Raw genomic sequence first — 19,217 nt, 5'->3', positions numbered from 1 at the left:
TGCCAGGTTTGTGTGGAGCTTACTACAATGTTCATTCAATTTGCGAGTACCTCCTGATAATGTGAAAACTTTATTTTCTTCTTGGCTTGCGCAGTTTAGCAAAGATAAGAATATGCTAGTTTCAGTTGGTATTTCGGCTGTAACTTGGTCTATTTGGAACTGTCGAAATGATATCTGTTTTGAACGCAGGAGTGTACTTGACCCTTTTGTAATTGTTTACAGAGCCTGTTCTTTAATCAATTCTTGGGTAATCTTTCAGATGCTATCCTCTATCTTAGTCTAGCCTGCTTAGATGGTGGAGGTTGTTTCAGAGGTTCTTGGGGCTTGTCCCCGCTGGTTCAGTATGCTGGGTCTTCAGGCTCCAGCGTGTTTCCTCTTTTGTCTGTTTGGTTCGCTTTGGTTATAAGACCACTAATGGTTTCTATAAATAGAAATCGGGGGGTAACCCTTCCTTCATTGTTGGAAGGTTCTCTTGATTAAAGATATTTTACAAAGTCAAATGCAATGGTAACGACAAGCTGCCAGACACACCGAAAATTCAGGTATTATAAGGCCTACTTGGTATCACCCTGCAACATAAATTCCACTCATTCTGAACCGAAAAAGGATAATGCAGTATTCGCAAAAATAAGTGAAGGGGGGAGTGGCGAAGTGGAGAAGGTGAAGAGATTGAACATCGGTTCTGAATCCCGCTATATTTCCATTCAAATCACCAACAACTGTAACACCGTTATATATATAATCTATATATTTACAGAAACTAGCCAAACATATATGATGATAGAAAACACATATACAAGATATATACGATCGAATCGACGAGCCGGAAGAAGAAGAAGAAGGCAAAAGCCAAAGAATACCTACTCTCACCCTGTGCAAACCAAACCTCTCCTCTCTCTCACTCTCACTCTCTCTCTCTCTCTCTAACTAAACGAAATAGTCGTTCTACCCAGCCCATCTATCACATCCAGGTCCCTCACCATCTCACGCCCGGAGGTCGAGCCCCGGCCGAACTCCCTCGCCGGCGAGCTGCCATGGCTCCGGCACAAGTCCCAGCTCCGGTGCGCCTTGTTCCCCTTGCCGGGCCGAGGCTCGGAGCTCTTGCTCCGGCCGTAGCTCCTCGTCCGCTTGAAGCTCAGGTGGTCCAGCGTCTCGCGGTCAGAGTCCGACAGCGGGCTAGGGCACGTGCTGCCATGGCTGTTGTTCATTGGCGACGTGTTGTGCCTAGTGGTGTCTGCTTCATGAGGCGGCGGTTCTGACAACGACGGTCCTCCCTTGCGGGACCGAGACCGTTCCCGCCTTGTCGACTTGTTGTGCCCGTAGCCTCGGCTCTTCACCTGGAGCACCAGGTGGTGGAGCAGCACCACCAGCTCCAGCATGTGCTCCTCCGTCTTGGCCTTGTCGGCATGGTGCAGCGTCTGCACCCGGGTCACGCTGTGCCGGGAGCCCGATTTCTCGTCCATGTCACTCCTGTTATATCATTAAGTCAGGCTATGTTAGCAAACAAACGAGTGTATAAGCAATATTGTCGACGAAGGCACACTAGGATGACGACTCCCTGGGCGTCTCCCCGGGCGACGTCCCAGGCGACGGTGGAGGCCATCACCGCGGCGCCTCGCCCCGCACCTCGGGCAGGCGTCGGCGGCCGTTTCTGGGCTCTTCTAGACTCGGACGACGAGGAGGCTGACGGCGACGGAGCGGAGTCGGGGGATTCGCCGGCGTCGCCTACTCCATCGGATTTGATCTTGGATTTATTTCATGCAGGATACGACGAGGATGATGTAGCCGCAACCGTCGACTCGGTAGTGCCGGTGGAGGATCCGTCGCGGATCGGGCTACATCCGGATGAGAGGAAGGAGATGGTGCGTCGCGTCGTTCACCGGCGACGGCAGTCAGGCCATGGCGGGGCCCTATACCTAAGGTTAGTCTTTCGAATTTGACTGTTTTTGATCTGATTCGACCGGACTCTTGGACTACGGTCACTAGAAGAAAGATTCCTCGCCGGACTTGGGCTCGATCGGCGCCGGAGGTGACCGCGGCGGCGCAGCCGGCGGTCAGGGCGTCCTAGATCGGTGCATTCCGCCAGGAGCGTTTGAATTCACTCCTGGGCCGCGAGGGGGGGGGGGGGTTTCGGTCGTTGGGCCGCGGGGTGTTGCTGGGCTGGGTTCGGCTGGGTATGAGGCCCAGTCAAATCGGGCCTTGGCATACGTACAGGGCATCGAAGCATGCAGCCAGAAACGTACGTCGTTCCAGAAACATACGCCGCGACCTAGGGTTCCTGGCTCCAAGCCATCGCGCTGATCCTTGCTGCCGGGGGACGGCCGGGCTCGCCGTATTCCGCCGCTCGGGACCATGGCCGGGCGTGGTGGGCAGCCGGTGCTCCCTAAGGCAACTTCTGACGGGGGGGCTGGCCGTGGCGGGAGTGCGCCGCCGCCTGCTGCAGCCGGTGGCCGGGCCGCCCTGCCCCGGCCTGTGCATGGCTCTGGTCGTGGCGGGGTGCAGCCCGTACCAGTGGGTCGGGGCACCGGAGCTCCTGCAGGAGCGGCTGCAGCCACGATGGGTCGTGGACCTGGTGTTCAGCCCGGGGTGAGGCCGCCCTCGATGGCCGCCGCGGGACGTGGGGCGCCTCCGCCGAGGCATCCGTCTACTTCGGCGGGGGGCGTGGAGCTGCACCGCCAAGGCCGCTGGTACATGATGATCCTAGACCAGCTGGCCATGTTGGGGTACGGCCGGGGGTTCAGGCTACCCATGCCGGTGGGCAGCCTCGTGCAGCACCACCGCCTCATCACATCACGAGGCCGAAGCATAATCGATCGGGACAGACGCAGATGAGACCTGACAACGTGACTGCCGTGTCATCGGATCCGCCCCGAGGGCAGTGGGGAGATGATGGCTATGATGTGTATGGAAAAGGCCAAAACCAAGGGTCGTCATCTACGGGAGGTGGACGCGGATACGCCTGGCAAAGTGATGGTTCGGATGAGAGACCTTTCCTTGGTCCGGCGGGTACCTTCGTTGAAGGGACTTCGGGCCCGAACGACCGGCAGAGAGGTGGTTTCCGTGGCCATCGTGGTGGCCGTGGTGGTGGACGGGGTGGTGGTCGTGGTCGGTTTCGCAAGCCGCCCCCAACACCGGTTGTGGTTGACCAGGCCTCTTCGGTTATGGCTCTTGATCATGTGCAGTCGACTGAGTTGCCTAGCCAGCCGATGGAGGTGGTGACGGCTTTGGACAATGTGGAGGTCCCTAATACTGGTGGAGATGCCGAGGTAAGGGACATGGCTGAGTCTGAGAGGGCATCTAAATGGGCTCGTAAGAAAGAAAAGATGTTATGCTATCGATGTGGTGAGAAAGGCCATTTTATTGCAGAATGTGTAGCGGAACTTTGTAGCTTGTGTGGCAAGAATGCCCATGTTATGGGGGACTGCCCGGTTATGCGTGACCAGGCTCCTGTGCTCACGATGTATGGAGTATATTGTGCCGAACTCACTTTCTTTGAGTCCCCGGCGGCGAGGGATATTACTGTTGTGGCTCAGAGTATGACTACTGGCATTGTGAAAGCCACCCGAGAGGTGGTGTCTGAGGCTCAGATTGTGCGGAGACTTCAGGATTGGTTCCCGGTGACTTTCAGTGGGAGCTTGTTCGGATCGAGGACAATGTCTTTAGGGTTGATTTCCCAATGGTGGACGACTTACAGAAGCTGCTGAGTTTTGGGTTATGCAGGCTGCCTGGTACTAAGTGTATCCTGGAGTTCCACGAGTGGAAAAAGGAGGAGCCTAAGGGCAAACCGCTCACACAGGTGTGGATGCGGTTTTCAGGGGCCCCATCTGAGGCTTTAACCGATGCTCGAGTTGTGGCGAGTTTGGGTATGCTGGTGGGTAAGACTGAGGAAGACGACATGGCTTTTACCCGTGCACATGGGGTGGCCCGGATCTTAGTGGGCGTTCTGGACATTGATTTTATCCCGAACATGGTTAACTGGTTTTATCGGGGAGAGGTGTTTTCTCTCGAGATAGAGTTTGAGGATGTCGAGTTGTTGGCCGATGTGGGTTCTGGGGCTGATATGGACATGCACGAGGGGGATGGTGATGCCGGTGCTCGTGAGGACCCGACTGAGGAGGCAGGACGAGAGAGGGCCAATGGGACTAGTATGGCTGCTCAGGTACCCCGTGATGGTTCTGGAGTCGAACCTGCACCGGCCCCGACGGTACCGATGAGTACATTGCGTTTTGGGTCCTTTGAGCCATCTTCGGCGCCTCCTAGGCTTTGGAGTGACAGGGTTGAGTCTGTGGATTGCTTTGAGTGTATGCTTCCTCCTTTGGAGTTTAAGGTGGTGGCTAATCCTGGGATGGAGACGGAGGTGGAGCCTCAGGTGGGTTCGCCTCCTAATTTTGTGGCTTCGACTTGGGATATTAAGACAGGCTCGGAGGTGCTCTATGGGGAGGGGAGTCTAGGGCAGGTGGTCCCGGCCTCTCCTTCTCGTGGTCTACTGCAGGTCACTCCGGTGAGGCCGGCGTTGGTCGGCCGTGGGGGAGGTCGCCCAGCCTCCTCTCCTACTGCGACGCCGGGACCGGTCGACTTGGCCAGTACCGGGGTAGCGAGCCCGAGGCAGGAGGCCTCGGCTCCTGCTTCTCCGGTTGGAGCGGTGGTTCCCGCGCCGGCGGCTGCGCTGGGGGTAGAGCTGGGGCAGGTAGCCGTGGCTCTTCCCTCCTCCCCGGTAGTCGGGCGGACTGCTTCTCCTACGAGTTCCTCGCCTGCGGTCAGGAGGACCGCACTGTCGACGACTTCCACGCTTCGCTCCGAGCCGGTGGGTGGGGCAGGAGGAGGGCTGGGGCAGGTGGCCCCAGTCGTCCCGTCTCTTGTCCTACCCGCCAGACACCTGTCCGAGGGCATTGGGAGCCCGCGGCCTCCTCAGTCGCGAGAGGAGGTTATTGCCTTTGGCGGGGTCCCAGACCCGGTTTTGACGGGGAGACGGATGAGTGCTCGCGTTATGGACCTTCCGGAGATGGATGATATGCAGCAGCGGTGCGCTATGAGGGCGGCCAAGCTTCAAGATGCTGCGATATCTTCTGGTATGTCCGTTAACATATCTAATTCTTTATTGCATTATGCTCCTGAGGAGATTATTAATAATGCAAACCAGTTAGGAGTTTCACTCGGCGCTACTGATAATGAAATTTCCAATTCGGTGAATGATATGTTAGATCTAGAGGCGGAGCGGGCCTTAGAGACTATACGGTATCTTGCTGCGGTCAAACCCATGAACGATGAGGAAATTGATGCGTTAGGGGTTAGAGTGCTAAATAACCTATGTGCGGATCTAGCACCTTCCAATCAGGAGTCTGAGGGTGGTGATGAGCCCTTAGGTGATGTAGCTGTTGATTCCGTTCAGCCCGGTGATGAGGACCGGGTGACGGAGCCCACGGAACCTAAGCGTAAGTGGAAACGAAAGATTTATCCTGACTCTGCAGTGCGTAGGAGTGCTAGGTTTCAGACTGCTAAAAAATTCCATGATGAACTATGAAAGGAATCTTTTGGAATAGCAGAGGTCTGAAGGACTTGGCTAAAAGAAGATTTCTTGCTGAAGCTTCTCTGGAACATCGGTTAGATTTTATTGCTTTGTCGGAAACTGGTAGAGAGAATTTTGCGCCACAATTTCTTTCCTCTCTGGTGGGTGGTATTGATTTCGACTGGCATTGTCTCCCGCCACGAGGTAGATCGGGAGGTATCTTACTGGGTGTGAGGTGCGATTCCCTTGAAGTCCGAAGTGTAGTAATGGGTGACTTCGCGGTAAAGTTTCGAGTTAGGTCTAAAGTTGATGGGTTCAACTGGGCCTTGGTAGCGGTCTATGGTGCCGCCCAACCCGAGCTTAAACCGGAGTTTTTGGCGGATCTTGCTCGGATCTGTGGGTCCGAACAACTGCCGATTTTGGTCGGGGGTGATTTCAATATCATTAGGAGGAGAGAGGAGAAAAATAATGATAACTTTGACGGCAGATGGTCGTTTATGTTCAATACCATTATTGAAAGTTTAGATCTAAGGGAGATAGAGCTTTCTGGTAGAAAGTTTACCTGGGCTAATGCTCTGCCAAATCCGACGTATGAAAAGCTTGATCGGGTTCTCGCCAGCGTGGAGTGGGAACAGAAGTTCCCTCTTGTTACGGTGCAAGCTCTCACGCGGGGAATCTCCGATCACACACCTTTGTTCGTTGACTCAGGGGAGCCGAACCATGTGGGAAACAAAAACACCTTCTCATTTGAGATGGCCTGGTTCGAACGCGAGGGGTTCTTAGACATCATAGCCAGGGAGTGGGCCAAGGGTGTTGGAGGAAGGACGGCGGTTGAGCGCTGGCAGAACAAAATTAGGCATTTGAGAAGTTTCTTACGGGGTTGGGCTAAGCACCTCAGTGGGGTGTATAAGATTGAGAAGGATAGGCTCCTCTCTCTTGTACAGGCCTTGGACGTAAAAGCCGAATCCGCGATATTGCTGCCCGCCGAGCTCCAGGTTAAAAATGAGGCGGAGAAGAGGCTGAAGGAACTTCTCCGAGAAGAAGAACTGAAGTGGGCTTTGCGTGCCAAGGTCCGCGAAGTGGTCCAAGGGGACGCGAACACTCAATTCTTTCACCTCATTGCTAATGGTAAGCACAGAAAGAAGCGGATCTTTCAGCTAGAGCAGGATGAGGGTACTATTTTAGGTCAGGATAATCTCAAAACATATATTACTGACTACTATAGACAGTTATTTGGACCGCCGGAGGACAACTGTGTGTCCCTCGATGAGTCCAGGATCGAGGACGTGCCTCAATTGTCTACTGCTGATAACGATATCCTGGTTGCCCCGTTCTCAGAAAAGGAGGTGTTAGATGCTATTGCACAAATGAAAAATAATAAGGCTCCCGGCCCGGATGGGTTCCCGGCTGAGTTCTATAAAAAGTGCTGGCATATTATTAAGGGGGATTTACTACCGATGTTTCATGATCTATTCTCTGGACAGCTTCATTTATTTCACTTGAATTTTGGAACTATCACTTTGCTCCCGAAGAAAACGGATGCTGTGAGGATTGAGCAGTTCAGACCGATCTGCCTCCTCAATGTTAGTTTCAAAATATTCACCAAGGTCGGGACTAATAGGCTCACACAGATTACGCAGTCTGTGGTGCAGCAATCCCAAACTGCTTTCATGCCGGACAGGAACATCCTTGAAGGGGTGGTTGTTCTTCATGAAACGCTCCATGAAATCCATTCCAAAAAATTAGATGGAGTAATTTTTAAGGTGGATTTCGAAAAAGCGTACGATAAGGTTAAGTGGCCATTCCTCCAACAGGCACTACGTATGAAAGGTTTTGATGAAGCCTGGCGCCGATAGGTCGAGTCCTTTACGCAAAAAGGGAGTGTGGGAATTAAAGTGAATGACGACATAGGTCATTACTTCCAGACACATAAAGGCCTAAGACAAGGAGATCCGATGTCCCCTATCCTGTTTAACATTGTGGTGGATATGTTAGCAATTTTGATAGGAAGGGCTAAGGAGAATGGTCAAGTGGGTGGGTTGGTACCTCATCTTGTTGAGGGAGGTGTATCCATCCTTCAGTACGCCGATGATACAATCATCTTTATGGAGCATGATTTGGCCAAGGCGAGAAATATGAAGCTAGTGTTATGCCTATTTGAACAATTAACCGGGTTAAAGATTAACTTTCATAAGAGCGAGTTGTTCTGCTTTGGTAGAGCCAAAGATGACCAGGAGTCTTACAGGCAATTGTTTGGGTGCGAGTTGGGGAGTTTACCCTTCTCTTACCTTGGTATTCCGATTCACCATCGTAGGCTTACAAACAGAGAATGGAAGTGCATCGAGGATCGATTTGAGAAAAAACTGAGCTGTTGGAAGGGTAAGCTCATGTCATACGGAGGCCGCTTGATATTGATTAATTCGGTGCTCACGAGTATGCCTATGTTTCTCTTATCTTTCTTTGAGGTCCCAGTTGGTGTTAGGAAAAGACTGGACTTTTATCGATCGCGTTTCTTTTGGCAGGGTGATGAACTTAAAAGAAAATACCGGCTTGCTAAATGGGACATCATCTGTAGACCGAAAGACCAAGGGGGTCTTGGTATCGAAAATCTCGAAGTTAAGAACAGATGCCTTCTTAGTAAGTGGTTGTGGAAGCTGTCTTCCGGCACTGAGGCCATGTGGGCGCAGATCCTACGCAGCAAGTACCTCCAGACTAAAACATTGTCCCAGGTCGCAGTCAGGCCGACTGATTCGTCTTTCTGGAAAGGACTAATGAAAGTCAAACAATCTATGTTCAATAGGACGAGATTTGTTATTGGAAACGGTACAAGTACACGTTTCTGTGAGGATACTTGGCTTGGCGAATCACCTTTGGCCATTCAATATCCGTCTTTATATCGGATTGCTCAACGACACGAGGTGTTTGTGGCAACGGTATTCCAATCTGTTCCCCTTAATATTCAGTTTCGACGGTCGCTAGCGGGCAATCGTTCGGAACAATGGCTCCATCTAGTTAGGAGACTGATGGAGGTTCAACTGTCTCACCAACCCGATATATTGCGCTGGAAGTTGACTGGCTCTGGAGTATTTACAGTTAAATCAATGTATATTGATGTTATTAATTCGAATGCTATTCCAACTTCCAAGCATGTTTGGGGTGTCAAAGTTCCTTTAAAAATTAAAGTGTTTATGTGGTTTGTCCATAAACAAATTATTTTGACAAAGGACAACTTGATTAAGCGCAATTGGACAGGACCTACTAGGTGTAGTTTCTGTGATCGGGATGAGACGATTAAACATCTATTCTTTGATTGCCCGTTGGCCAAAGTTCTTTGGTGGACGGTCCATATTGCTTTTAATATTACTCCACCGACTTCGGTCAATGCTTTATTTGGGACATGGCTTAATGGGGTTGAGCCTGCATTAGCAAGACATATTCGGGTTGGAGTTTGCGCGTTGTTATGGACTATCTGAAATTGCAGAAATGATTTGGTTTTTAACAGAACATCACAGATTCATTTTTTGCAGGTTATTTTCCGAGCTACGGCACTGATCCGTTCATGGTCGCTACTCACTCTGATGGAGGCCAGGGAGCATTTGGTTACTGGATCTATCCGTTGGGAGATGGTAGTTTGGGATATCTTCAACCGGTTTGGATGGCGGTCTTGTAATAGGATAGGCACTTAGTTTCCCTATCTATTTTTAGCCAGCCTATCTATTTTTAGCCAGCCTCTGTGTGAGCTGCATTTATCTTTTGCTTTTGTCTGGCCGGAGACTGTGGAACCTTGTTGGCACTTTTTGTTTTTTTGATTAATAAGATGGCCGTATGCATCGTTCTGATGCAGAGGCCGGGGAGACCCCCTTTTCGGAAAAAAAAAAAGCAATATTGTCGACGAAATTCAGTGGTCATGATATCTGTGGAGACTGGAGACTAACCCGAAGTTTGCCCACTCGCCGACCCATCCGAATCCTTGGTGTGCTCTGGTAAAAGTACAGAAACCATGAATTTTGGAAAGAGGGACGAAAACAACATGATCATTTAAATCAGATTTTTATTTTGTTTATGAATAACCATTGGAAATCAGAAGGATCGGGCTACCTTGTCGTATTTTCTGCTATTGGCAGCAGCCAGCGAAGGGTTCTCTGCATTTCGGCTTTGATTTGAGATACAGAACGCTGCAGAGAATTAAAAAAAAAGGTCGCAGTTAGTAATACGCTTTGATGCGTCAACACTAGCAACAACAGAATCACGTCCTTAGTTCTTGTCAAGAAAACATAAGCAAAATGCCTATCACATTCTATGGCATTCAAAATGCCTGCTAAGTATCCTGTGTATTTGCTCCTTCGGATATGTTGCAGTTACGCTGCCCATGCAGACAACTGAACTTTCAGTTCTTAGAACTGTTGAATCATGGCTATGGACACACACAAAAAAACAGAACTCTGCTAGTGCTAAGCTTGATACACCGGTTTTACATTTCTAGTACAGATCCACGCACACACATAAATAATAAAATATTCTTCAGAGTTGTGCAAGACAAACCTCCTCGTCTTCAGTTTTGACCGATTGCAACCGTGGCCGCAGAGCTGACTTCACTGTTTCTGGCAGTCCATGGTACAAGTTGTCCCTAGCACTAGGAGGAAGAGAGAGTGGCCGAGAAACCTGCATATGTAGACAATAGAATGAGAACCCTATGCTTTTTCTTGTTTCTTAATCAATGACATGTCACAAATAGGAGGCTAAAGAGTATAGACTGAAGCATGTAGACTTAGGTGATACCGATAACATATGAACTTCTTTATTTCAAAAATGACTTTCCAATTGGTATTTTGCAGCTAGGAGACAGAATGATATTTATTACAGACTACCATCGAATATTTTGCTCACCGAAAGAAAAGGGAAATAAATAAATGCATGGTTCATCAACAAAACGGAAACAGTTTCCCACATAAATAAGAGGCCACATGGAAATTGACTACATTAAGGAAAGTAGGGAACTAAGCAAGCATGATAAACATCGCGTGAGTCATCAAATTAACTTACTATATTTTCAATTTGATTGATAATGTTAGCATAATGCAGTGCCAGACCACATGCACCTAGCCTTTTGTTCTGACCTTGCTCCATAAAGTCAGTACCTACAGCAACTGTTTATTCAGAAGAAGCATCAGGATATTTGTCAGATAAATTTTGTGCGAACAATAAAGCAGACAATCGATAATTAGTTACCAGCTTCACCGAATGCATCCCGGATTTGTTTATCCAGAAAAATGACGATATCGACAAGCTTTTCCACAACCTGGAAATAGGATAACGCAAAACAACGTTAGCATCCTTCAAAAGAACGAAAAGGCAATATGTGAGTAGCGGCGCATTCATTAAAAACTGTCTCAACAGAATGCTACCAGGCATAACCCAACAGACAGAATTACAGAAGGCCAATTTATAAAGCCCAATATATAAGACGTTTTGGCAGTTCAATTTAAACTGCCAAAATGTCTTATATTCAGAAACAGAGGGAGTAGTAATGAAGTAAATGTGGATGAAGATAATTACATCCTCCAAAGGTCTGGACCACAAGGATTTCTTCTTCAAAGTTTTCACAAGCTTCCTTTGGCGCTTTAGTTCACTGTGCAAAATCATAACACTCTCTGCAAAGAGCAAAAATTGAATACAGTAAATATCCTTTAATGGCAAATTGTGGTACAGTTTTAGCATCTACTGAAGTTCTTTAAGAACAATGTCATCAGTCTGGCAGTACCTCGTCTAGCTGCTGGTACAGACTCCTCTTCATGAAATTTTCTTTGAAAATCCTGCTCAAATCTATCCAGCGCGTGCAATTCATGGTAAAGCTCCTGCACACCATAAACGGTAGCTATTTAGTGATTCAATAATTTCAAGAAGTACAATAACTATGATAACCGCTCCATAAACGGTAGAACTATTATCAAGTACAAGCACATCCCAAAGTATAGAAATGTGGAAATTAAGTAGAACATACAGAAGTGTTTTGAGCCAAACTGATCAAATGCTGGACAGTAGTTCCGATATGCTCTTTTGAATGATCCTGGGGCATGGAATCCTTCGTTGACCTGCACACCAGAGTAACCCATCGTGTTCAGAACAAGAGGTGCTGATAAGATGGTAAATAATGACATGTCGAAATGAAATGCAAAATTCTCAGAAGCATACTTCTCAAAATAGCGTCCCAAGTTATGCCATATGGGGTCTTTACACAGGTCACCAAATCGAATTACTTCTCTTGAAAGGATGGCGAGCTCTTCCCTGTTGGATTCCATTTAAAATCGACATCAACAACGTTTACAGCAAGAAGAATTTTTAAAAAGTAAAATGAAACATTGCTTTTAAACTAACCATACCTCTTGTCGATGGCAGCAATATGCAGGAGCTCGCTGGGATCTGAGGAGATTAGTATCCGCACGCCGTCTGAATGCAATATCTCTTCCTTGAGTTCTTTTATATTATCGTCAGAGCATGACCTCCACAAATTGGAAGCTTTAGCTATTGTATTCGCGACTTCGAATGCCAGAATCTCGACTTTATTTCCCCGGGTTGTTCCCCCATAGAGAAACCCACTGCCGTGATTCAAACTAGCGATGCCGCTGCCAAGGGTATCTAAAACCTCAACGGCCTTTTCCAGGCCAGCGATGCTGGCTCTTCCGATAAATGTACCTGGTTCTGATACCTGGTATAAATAGCATGTTAGAGGCAACGGGAGAAGACTGCCGATATATTCTCAGCTATCAGGTATGAACGATGAATTGGAAATATACAGAGTATAGCACAGAGCAAAGGGGAGAAAGGAGAGCTGTAGTGTCCCTTTTAAGAAAGGATAGCAGGTGTTAGCTTGTATAAGGAAACTAACAGAGGAAGACACCTATATCTCAAACTGACTATGCTGGGCCTGCTTATGTGGTTGCAAAACTATGAAGTACTGACACCTTGTTGCTATTTCAGTATGATCTTTCCAATCTGAAGCGCACGCTACTGCTTTAAGGCAATTCCATAACCCTTCCAAACAAGTAGTTGTGCTACCGAAGATGATCCTTATGCTCACTGGCCAGATGAAAGCAGCCCTGGAACAGATGCTGCTACCAGAACAGTGGAGACATGGCCATCTATGACTGACTGACGGTGTCGAACTCCCTTAACCAGATAGATACTTGAGTTTCGATTGTCATGTATCATTCACTGCTTATCCAAATCATTTCGACAGCAACACACGCCCGCATCGCTTCATTTTTTACCGGACTTCACCATCCAGTGCTTCCTTGTGACAGTAAGTCAACTCGGCCAAGTTCGACGATTTCCACAAGGGAAGTGCAGTGCAGTATGCCAGTATCACAGGCTCCATGGATAGCATCGAAGAGGCGGTCAACGGCAGCCGCAAAGATGGAAGTTTCTGTCCGGGTCACTGGCTTGACCAGTCCAATGAGTAGACTTATACTATGTGCTGACAGCAACCCGAATGCAGATTAAGCAAGCTCGGCTCAAGAAGAGGAATCCGTGTGTGAGCAACCCTCCAGTGTGTGAAAAAACAATGGCCGCCAAGATTGACTTGGCGTTACGTTTGGACTCTGCCTCCTGTGCCACCGGTTCCCCTGCTCCGGCGACGGGCACGCTGACTGATTCATTCATTCCCCAATCCCAATGTTCGTCAGAAGAGCTCTGTGCGGAACCAAGCCGATTCATCGTTTGGACGGAGTAATCTATGGTGGAGACATCCTGCGCCATGGCCGAACTGCGCGGCAGCTGAAACAACTAGCCATGGCGTGGGCATGGGCATGGCAGGCTTCCCTGTGGCGTATGCTCTGCTCCGGGCAGATTGGAACGCGTACTGCAGTTTCTGAAACTCTGTCACAGTCGAACCTGCTCTGTCTGACGAGAGGGGCTCGTCGCGACACCGAAGGTCTCTGCCGCGGCCGGCGGGCACTGCTGCAGGAGGCCGGCCGGCGGGGAGAGCTCGGGCTCGAGGGAAAGAAACACACAGGCAAAGATTGGTGAGTAGCGGTAGACGAGCAGAACGGGTACCTTGTGGGGCTTGTGCGGCGGCGGGATGGCGATCTCCCCGGAGTCGAAGTCGGTGGGGCCGTAGCGGCCCCGGCGCGCGTCGAAGACCGCGCCGAGCGCCTGCGCCTGCTGCTGCTGGTTCTGCTGGTGGTGGTACGGCTGCGGCTGGACGGACCTCCCCTGCGGCCGCGCCGACCCCTCCCGCTTTTCCCGCCTCGAGAACACGCACCCCATGGCGCGCCTACGGGCTTGGAATCCAACCCAGGGCCGCTCGGCGCCTCCCTTGTCGGTCGCCGGCGGGCGTCGGTGGGTGGCGGCAGGCGTGGAGTAGGACGATGGAGTCCGGAGTGGGCAGGGCAGTGGCGCGGGATTGGTTGGGAGGAGGGCGGGGGAATGGGACGGAGAGGCGAGACGAGACGAGGAGGGTGATGTTTGGATGGACGGATGGAGGGAGGAGGATGGTGCTTTTGGGTTTCCTTTGGCGTCGCCGTCGTCGTCGTCGTCGCCCCTCGGCTGGTCGCCGTCGCGTTGCGTTCGCAGCCTTTGACTTGTTCCCTCCCACAATCCTATTCGGCTATTCTCTTCCCACCAGAACCAGCCGCTTTCCCACCTCGCCCCGTCCTCACCCCCTTCTCTCTACCTTCCTTTTCACCTTGCCTTCACTACTGGGCAACAGCTACTCCGTGTGCCGAGTAGTTTTATACTTCCGCCGTACAAAAGGTTGTGCATACGATAGGAAAGTTCTTTGATCTCAGTAGATCTTGATTTTATTTATAAATTAAGAACCTTAGGTTAACACTCGACTGTCACCGTGTCGTAAACCTTGCTCCAAGTCGTCTATCGTGAATTAGGCCAACTCCACTGCGGGACCCCATTCTGTCCGGCCTCATCCGTTTGAGGTAAAACGAACAAACGAGGCAGCCCAGCGCGCGACGGACTGAATCTATCTGATTCGTTTTGTGTCCGGGCCGACCCATTTCAAGCGCATCTTTGCGCCAGGTTTGGGTCATCCCGGAAACCGAACGGACGCGCCGCTCGTCCGCGTCTGGCCGCGTGGCGGGGCGGCCACCTACCTCCTGCCCGCCAACATCAATGCGCACGGGTGGCCGACCCCACCTGTCATCGGCCCAGTGGAAGGTCGTCGTCCTTCTTAAATGAGGAACCCGTGGACCGGTCGTCGTCCACATTGCCCCACTCCATCCCGCGGCCTCCTCGAAACCCGACCACGCTAAACCCTAGCCCTCCCTTGTCGAGCTCGCCGGCCGGCCACCTTCAAGCCATGGGCTTCTGGAACCGCAAGGAGAAGCACGAACGCGAGGCCGGCTCCTCGTCGAGGCGCCACGTCGGCTCCGTGAAGAAGGAGGCCGCATCACCACCACGCCGGACCCCCGCGCCGCCCGCTTTCTCCATCGCCCCCACGTCCGCCGGCGAGCGCGGCCGGCACTACATCCGCGCGTTGGTGTGCCGCCGTTATTGGGAGACGAGGACGCCGCTTCCTTGGAGCGACGTCCACCTCCCCAACGGATGACACCTCAGCGTCGACCTTGTGCCGATCCCGCCGGTCCCGGCGAGCGGCCGTGCACGCCGTCAAGAGATCGAGCGCCGCCGCCGCCTCCTCCCCGACGTCCTGTACTACGACGACAGGTACGCCCCGGACTCCTCCCTCTGGGATACCTGGCTCAAGGACGAGCACGACGTGCGGCGTGCCTCCTTCTTCGCCGGCACGGCGTCTGGGCCGCGGCGGCCATGTCGGGAGTGCGCAGCGCCTACTCCCCAGGAGCGCGGGCGTAGGCTGGTGCGCGGCCTCACGCGCACGCCCTCGCCGTCGCCTTCGCCATCTCCACCACCACCTCCTTGCATGACAGCGGAGGAGGAGGCACGTCTCATGGCGTGTGTCATGGAGGACTCCATGTACACGCACGATGAACGGCAATGGGAGGGCCTGGAGGAGATGATGGCCCGCTCTGCCGCCGACGAGGTAGCCGTCCCCGAGGAGGAGGCGATGGAGGAGGAGCCACTGGCCGCGTTTCACCCGGGTCTGCTGAGCCAGGGGTGGGGCTAGTCCTGCACTGCACCGGAGATGGCCGCCGCCGTGGGCGTGAACTGGTGCGCCACTCCGCCGCGGTCACCGGAGCTGGAGGCGTCGCCACGGGAGGAGGTCGTACAGGCACCTCCTGTCGTCCAGCCCGCCCCCGTCTACCACGCACCGCCGGCCCACCTCTGGACGCCGCCGGCCTACGTGGGCCTCGTCAGCGACGACGACGACGCCGGCGGGCACTGAAGACGGCAACAGCGTCGACGGGCACGGGCAGGAGCGCGCTGGCGGCGGCCGCTTTTTATTTTCTTTTTTATGTTTAATTATGTCAAGTTGGACGTGAAACTGGGCCGTTTTGTGGCCGTGGCGACCCTAACTAAATTTTATGTTTATTAAACTGCGCTTATTTAATTTTTTTAGTCATTTTATTTACGTTTTTCTTTTTTTTTAAATCATGTCCAACGCGGATGTGATTTGGGGTGCGGCCGCGCGGTGGGCGCACGCATGACCCAACAGACAAGACCGGACACGGACGAATCTATTGACGGTCCAAAGGGACAAAATCCGGCCAAACCGGACGTTCGTTTGAGATCGCGCGGTGGAGTTGGCCTTACCTGCCTTAAATTTGTGTAGATAAGGTTATATCTAGACTCTTAGATTTATCTAAGTCTGAATGTATCTACACACGTTTTAGCGTTAGATACATCTGTATTTATAGACAAATGTAAAACAAATAATTTGGGACGTAGGTAAGATGACTCGGAAGCGGTTGTCGTCGTGTGTCTCATCCATGTCTCGTCAATGACCTGGAGGCGGGTGCGTGTGTCGCGTGAGTTAGGTGTGTGCCTTCGTGTCACCATTGTGTCATGACAAAAAAAACATGTGTTCTCAATCACATGGATTCGGGCCACATGGTGCGCTAATTTAAGCGGTTTAGGTTTCACGGAACGAATGGGGTTTTAGCAAACGGAGGGCTACAGAGGGGGCAGCAGGATTGTTTTTAAATCTCCTATGGTTTTACCTCACGCTTCAGTACGGATCAAGTCTTTTGGCTGCAAAAAGAAAAACAAGACGTTTTTGGATGCATTTGACCTTTCCTTGTGCAAAGACCAAAAGGTCAAACTAAGAACCAGGATGATTTTCCTGCAACAGAGATCATGAAGATTTCCCGCAAAAAAAAGATAATCATGAAGATTTTATATCATTTACGTGTGCAGCCTATTTCTGATTTCGAGTGTTTTCAAATAGATTGTAAGATTGGCTGAGGGCAATGAAACTCGGGAAACACGTGTAGAGATAGTTATGTTTCTATTGACTAGCGTTCAACGTCTTACTATTCCAATGAGAGGTTGAGACGAGTGGCGGACTTGCCAAATAATGTTGAGGGGCAAAACATAACATTATATTTTTTTTTTGATCTAATCTCATTGAAAATTCTCTATAGAAAATGGTGCACGAGAGGGGGGGGGGCATTTGCCCCCCACCCCTTGACCAAGCCATAGTCAGCCTATGGTTGCGACTGTTTTCCTTTAGGTCTGTAGGGTGTCCAAAAACAAGCATGTGGCACACGACAGTGACAATGCCGGGTGATGGCATATAGCAGGACCAGAATTCCAGGTCCGATGGCAAGCACATACAGTGCAATCAAAGAAGCGAGGGCACATACATATCAACCGTGAGAGAGCGGAAGGTTGTGTCAAGATCATGAGAGACTACTCTGCGCCAAATTAACCTATTTGGAGAAGTACTTCCGCCGGCACTTTTGATGCACACAAGCCGTTTTCTGACCACTGTTTTCTAGGCTTATTACAGGAGAGATGCTCCTACTTGTAACTACTCGGTCAATGGGCACAACTACTCAATGGGTTATTACCTTGCGGATGGCATCTATCCACCATGGGCCACATTACCCAAAAACAATTCCGCGTCCAAAAGGTAACAAAAATATTCACTTTGCCCAATATCAAGAAGCTGCTAGGAAAGATGTGGAGAGAGCCTTCGATGTGCATCAGAAGCGCTTTGCAATTGTTCGTGGCCATGCCGGCTACTGGAGCTCCAAGGTTCTATGGCAGATCACGACTTGTTGCATCATATTACATAACATGATCATTGAAGACGAGAGGGATATGCATGACTGAGAACTTTTGATACATCCAACGGGACTCCGGTTGAGCCATAGTATGCGAACAAGATCCTGGTATTCCTCGAAGAGCGTCGCAAGATCGAGAACCGACAAGTTCATGCTCAGCTCCAAAATGATCTTATTGAGCATCACTGGCAACGTCATAGCGCTTCCTAGTTATTCTATCGCATGTTATTTGCTACATTTGGATCATTCGATGTGTTGAAATTTAAATAATTTGGTGTGTTATATTTATATCGGTAGAGCCCGAAATTTGATATATCGGCATAGATATATCGGTAAAAACGGTCTAGATTTAAAAGCTTGGTTAACAGCAACAACACGTGGTGTTTGATCACCGATGAACAGTCCCTATTATACATTAATTGAACCTGCGACGAAGACGCGCGCCTCTCCCATGCATGGACTCGATTGCTTGAACAGGTCTGCACTATTATTGGTCGTCGGCAAGCAAGCGTATCGTGATCAGGCTAAATAATAAACATTCTCCCGTGTACTTGCACCACGTATACCACGTAGTAACCTGTATTGATAATGAAATGAAACATGCCGGAAATTCATAATATTTCATTGTTTAATCTGGTCAAAGATTGCGTGCGCGATGGGAGGACATCCAGCGTTTGAGGTTTCCAACCGACGGACCGACCGGCCAGCTCATATGCACGCGATGCAAAGTCAAGTCACATACATACTCGGCCTCAACATTGCTCGGCAATGCTAAACTAATCTAGTAGAATTTCAAAATTAGTTGCAAAAAAAGTAGAATTCCAAAAATGAACAAATAATCGAACGAACTGGGAAAGTCAGGCATCCAGATGATCCGGGGATGCAAGTACTACACGCGCATAAAAAGGAATAAATGGTCGTCAAAAGATGAGAAAGAGAATCTGAACGTGACAGGAACATAATCGCATGCATTGGTATCCATCCAGTGTCGGCATCGAGCCAAAAGCCTGCTGCGACAACGCGTAAGGACTTTTTTTTTGGAAGAAAAATACTAAGGAGCACGTCGACCGGCCGGAGTGTGTACCAGCTCCTACTGCTAACTAGGAACATGCGCACGTAGTACGTGCGGACGCTGGCGGCGGCCGGCCGGCGGCGACCGCGCGCGAAAGCCGAGAGCGACCCGACCGGTCCGGCACGGCACCCGCGCGCCGCCCGATGGCCGGCGGCCGGCTTCCAGGTGAAGCGATCTTTCAGACTTTTGGAACGGGCTTATTAGAGCAGAGCACATGCCGTGTAAAGTAGAGCTTGGTCACAAAAATAATACTAATACTCTAATGACAACGAAAGACTTTATGGACCTTTTTACTGTCCTCCAACTCCATAAATTGTTGACCTGTTTACTCGGATCAAAATGCCTCATCCTTGGTGTGAGCCTACCTAGTAACGACTACAAACACTGGAGCAAGCCGAAAACATGTCGCTGTTATCACCTCTACCTCACCGGAGCCGGACCAAACTTGTTGTAGTAGACAAGCAGAAAGCCATCAACAAGTGAA

General features: G+C 50.5%; 1 protein-coding gene across 1 annotated transcript; it reads right to left on the bottom strand.

Moving 5' to 3' along the window:
* Window positions 1-676: 676 nt before the first annotated feature.
* On the bottom strand, window positions 677-14,134 carry LOC125520497 (protein PSK SIMULATOR 2). The gene is made up of 12 exons (XM_048685445.2): window positions 13,559-14,134; window positions 11,887-12,212; window positions 11,699-11,791; window positions 11,508-11,598; window positions 11,268-11,361; window positions 11,063-11,157; window positions 10,736-10,805; window positions 10,550-10,653; window positions 10,049-10,168; window positions 9,605-9,681; window positions 9,442-9,486; window positions 677-1,470 (listed from the first exon to the last, which is right to left on the bottom strand). The coding sequence occupies exons 1-12, from the start codon at window positions 13,769-13,771 to the stop codon at window positions 924-926; spliced, it is 1,875 nt and encodes a 624-aa protein (XP_048541402.2). The 5' UTR covers window positions 13,772-14,134; the 3' UTR covers window positions 677-923.
* Window positions 14,135-19,217: the final 5,083 nt, after the last annotated feature.

The sequence above is a fragment of the Triticum urartu genome, chromosome 7A, assembly GCF_056163025.1.
Source record: "Triticum urartu cultivar PI428250 chromosome 7A, HENAU_Tu73, whole genome shotgun sequence".
NCBI classification, from domain to species: domain Eukaryota; kingdom Viridiplantae; phylum Streptophyta; class Magnoliopsida; order Poales; family Poaceae; genus Triticum; species Triticum urartu.
The sequence above is the reverse complement of the archived record's forward strand: the minus strand, read 5'-3'. Positions and strand labels throughout refer to the sequence as shown.

What these genes read in the sequence shown, in the direction of transcription:
- LOC125520497 (XM_048685445.2), bottom strand. Translation starts at nt 13,771, where the DNA reads ATGGGGTGCGTGTTCTCGAGGCGGGAAAAGCGGGAGGGGTCGGCGCGG. An exon ending in GTTTGGCTCAAAACACTTCT is followed by an intron (nt 11,362 to 11,507) that starts GTATGTTCTACT and finishes TATGGTGTGCAG; the next exon opens with GAGCTTTACCATGAATTGCA. An exon ending in TGTACCAGCAGCTAGACGAG is followed by an intron (nt 11,158 to 11,267) that starts GTACTGCCAGAC and finishes TGCTCTTTGCAG; the next exon opens with AGAGTGTTATGATTTTGCAC.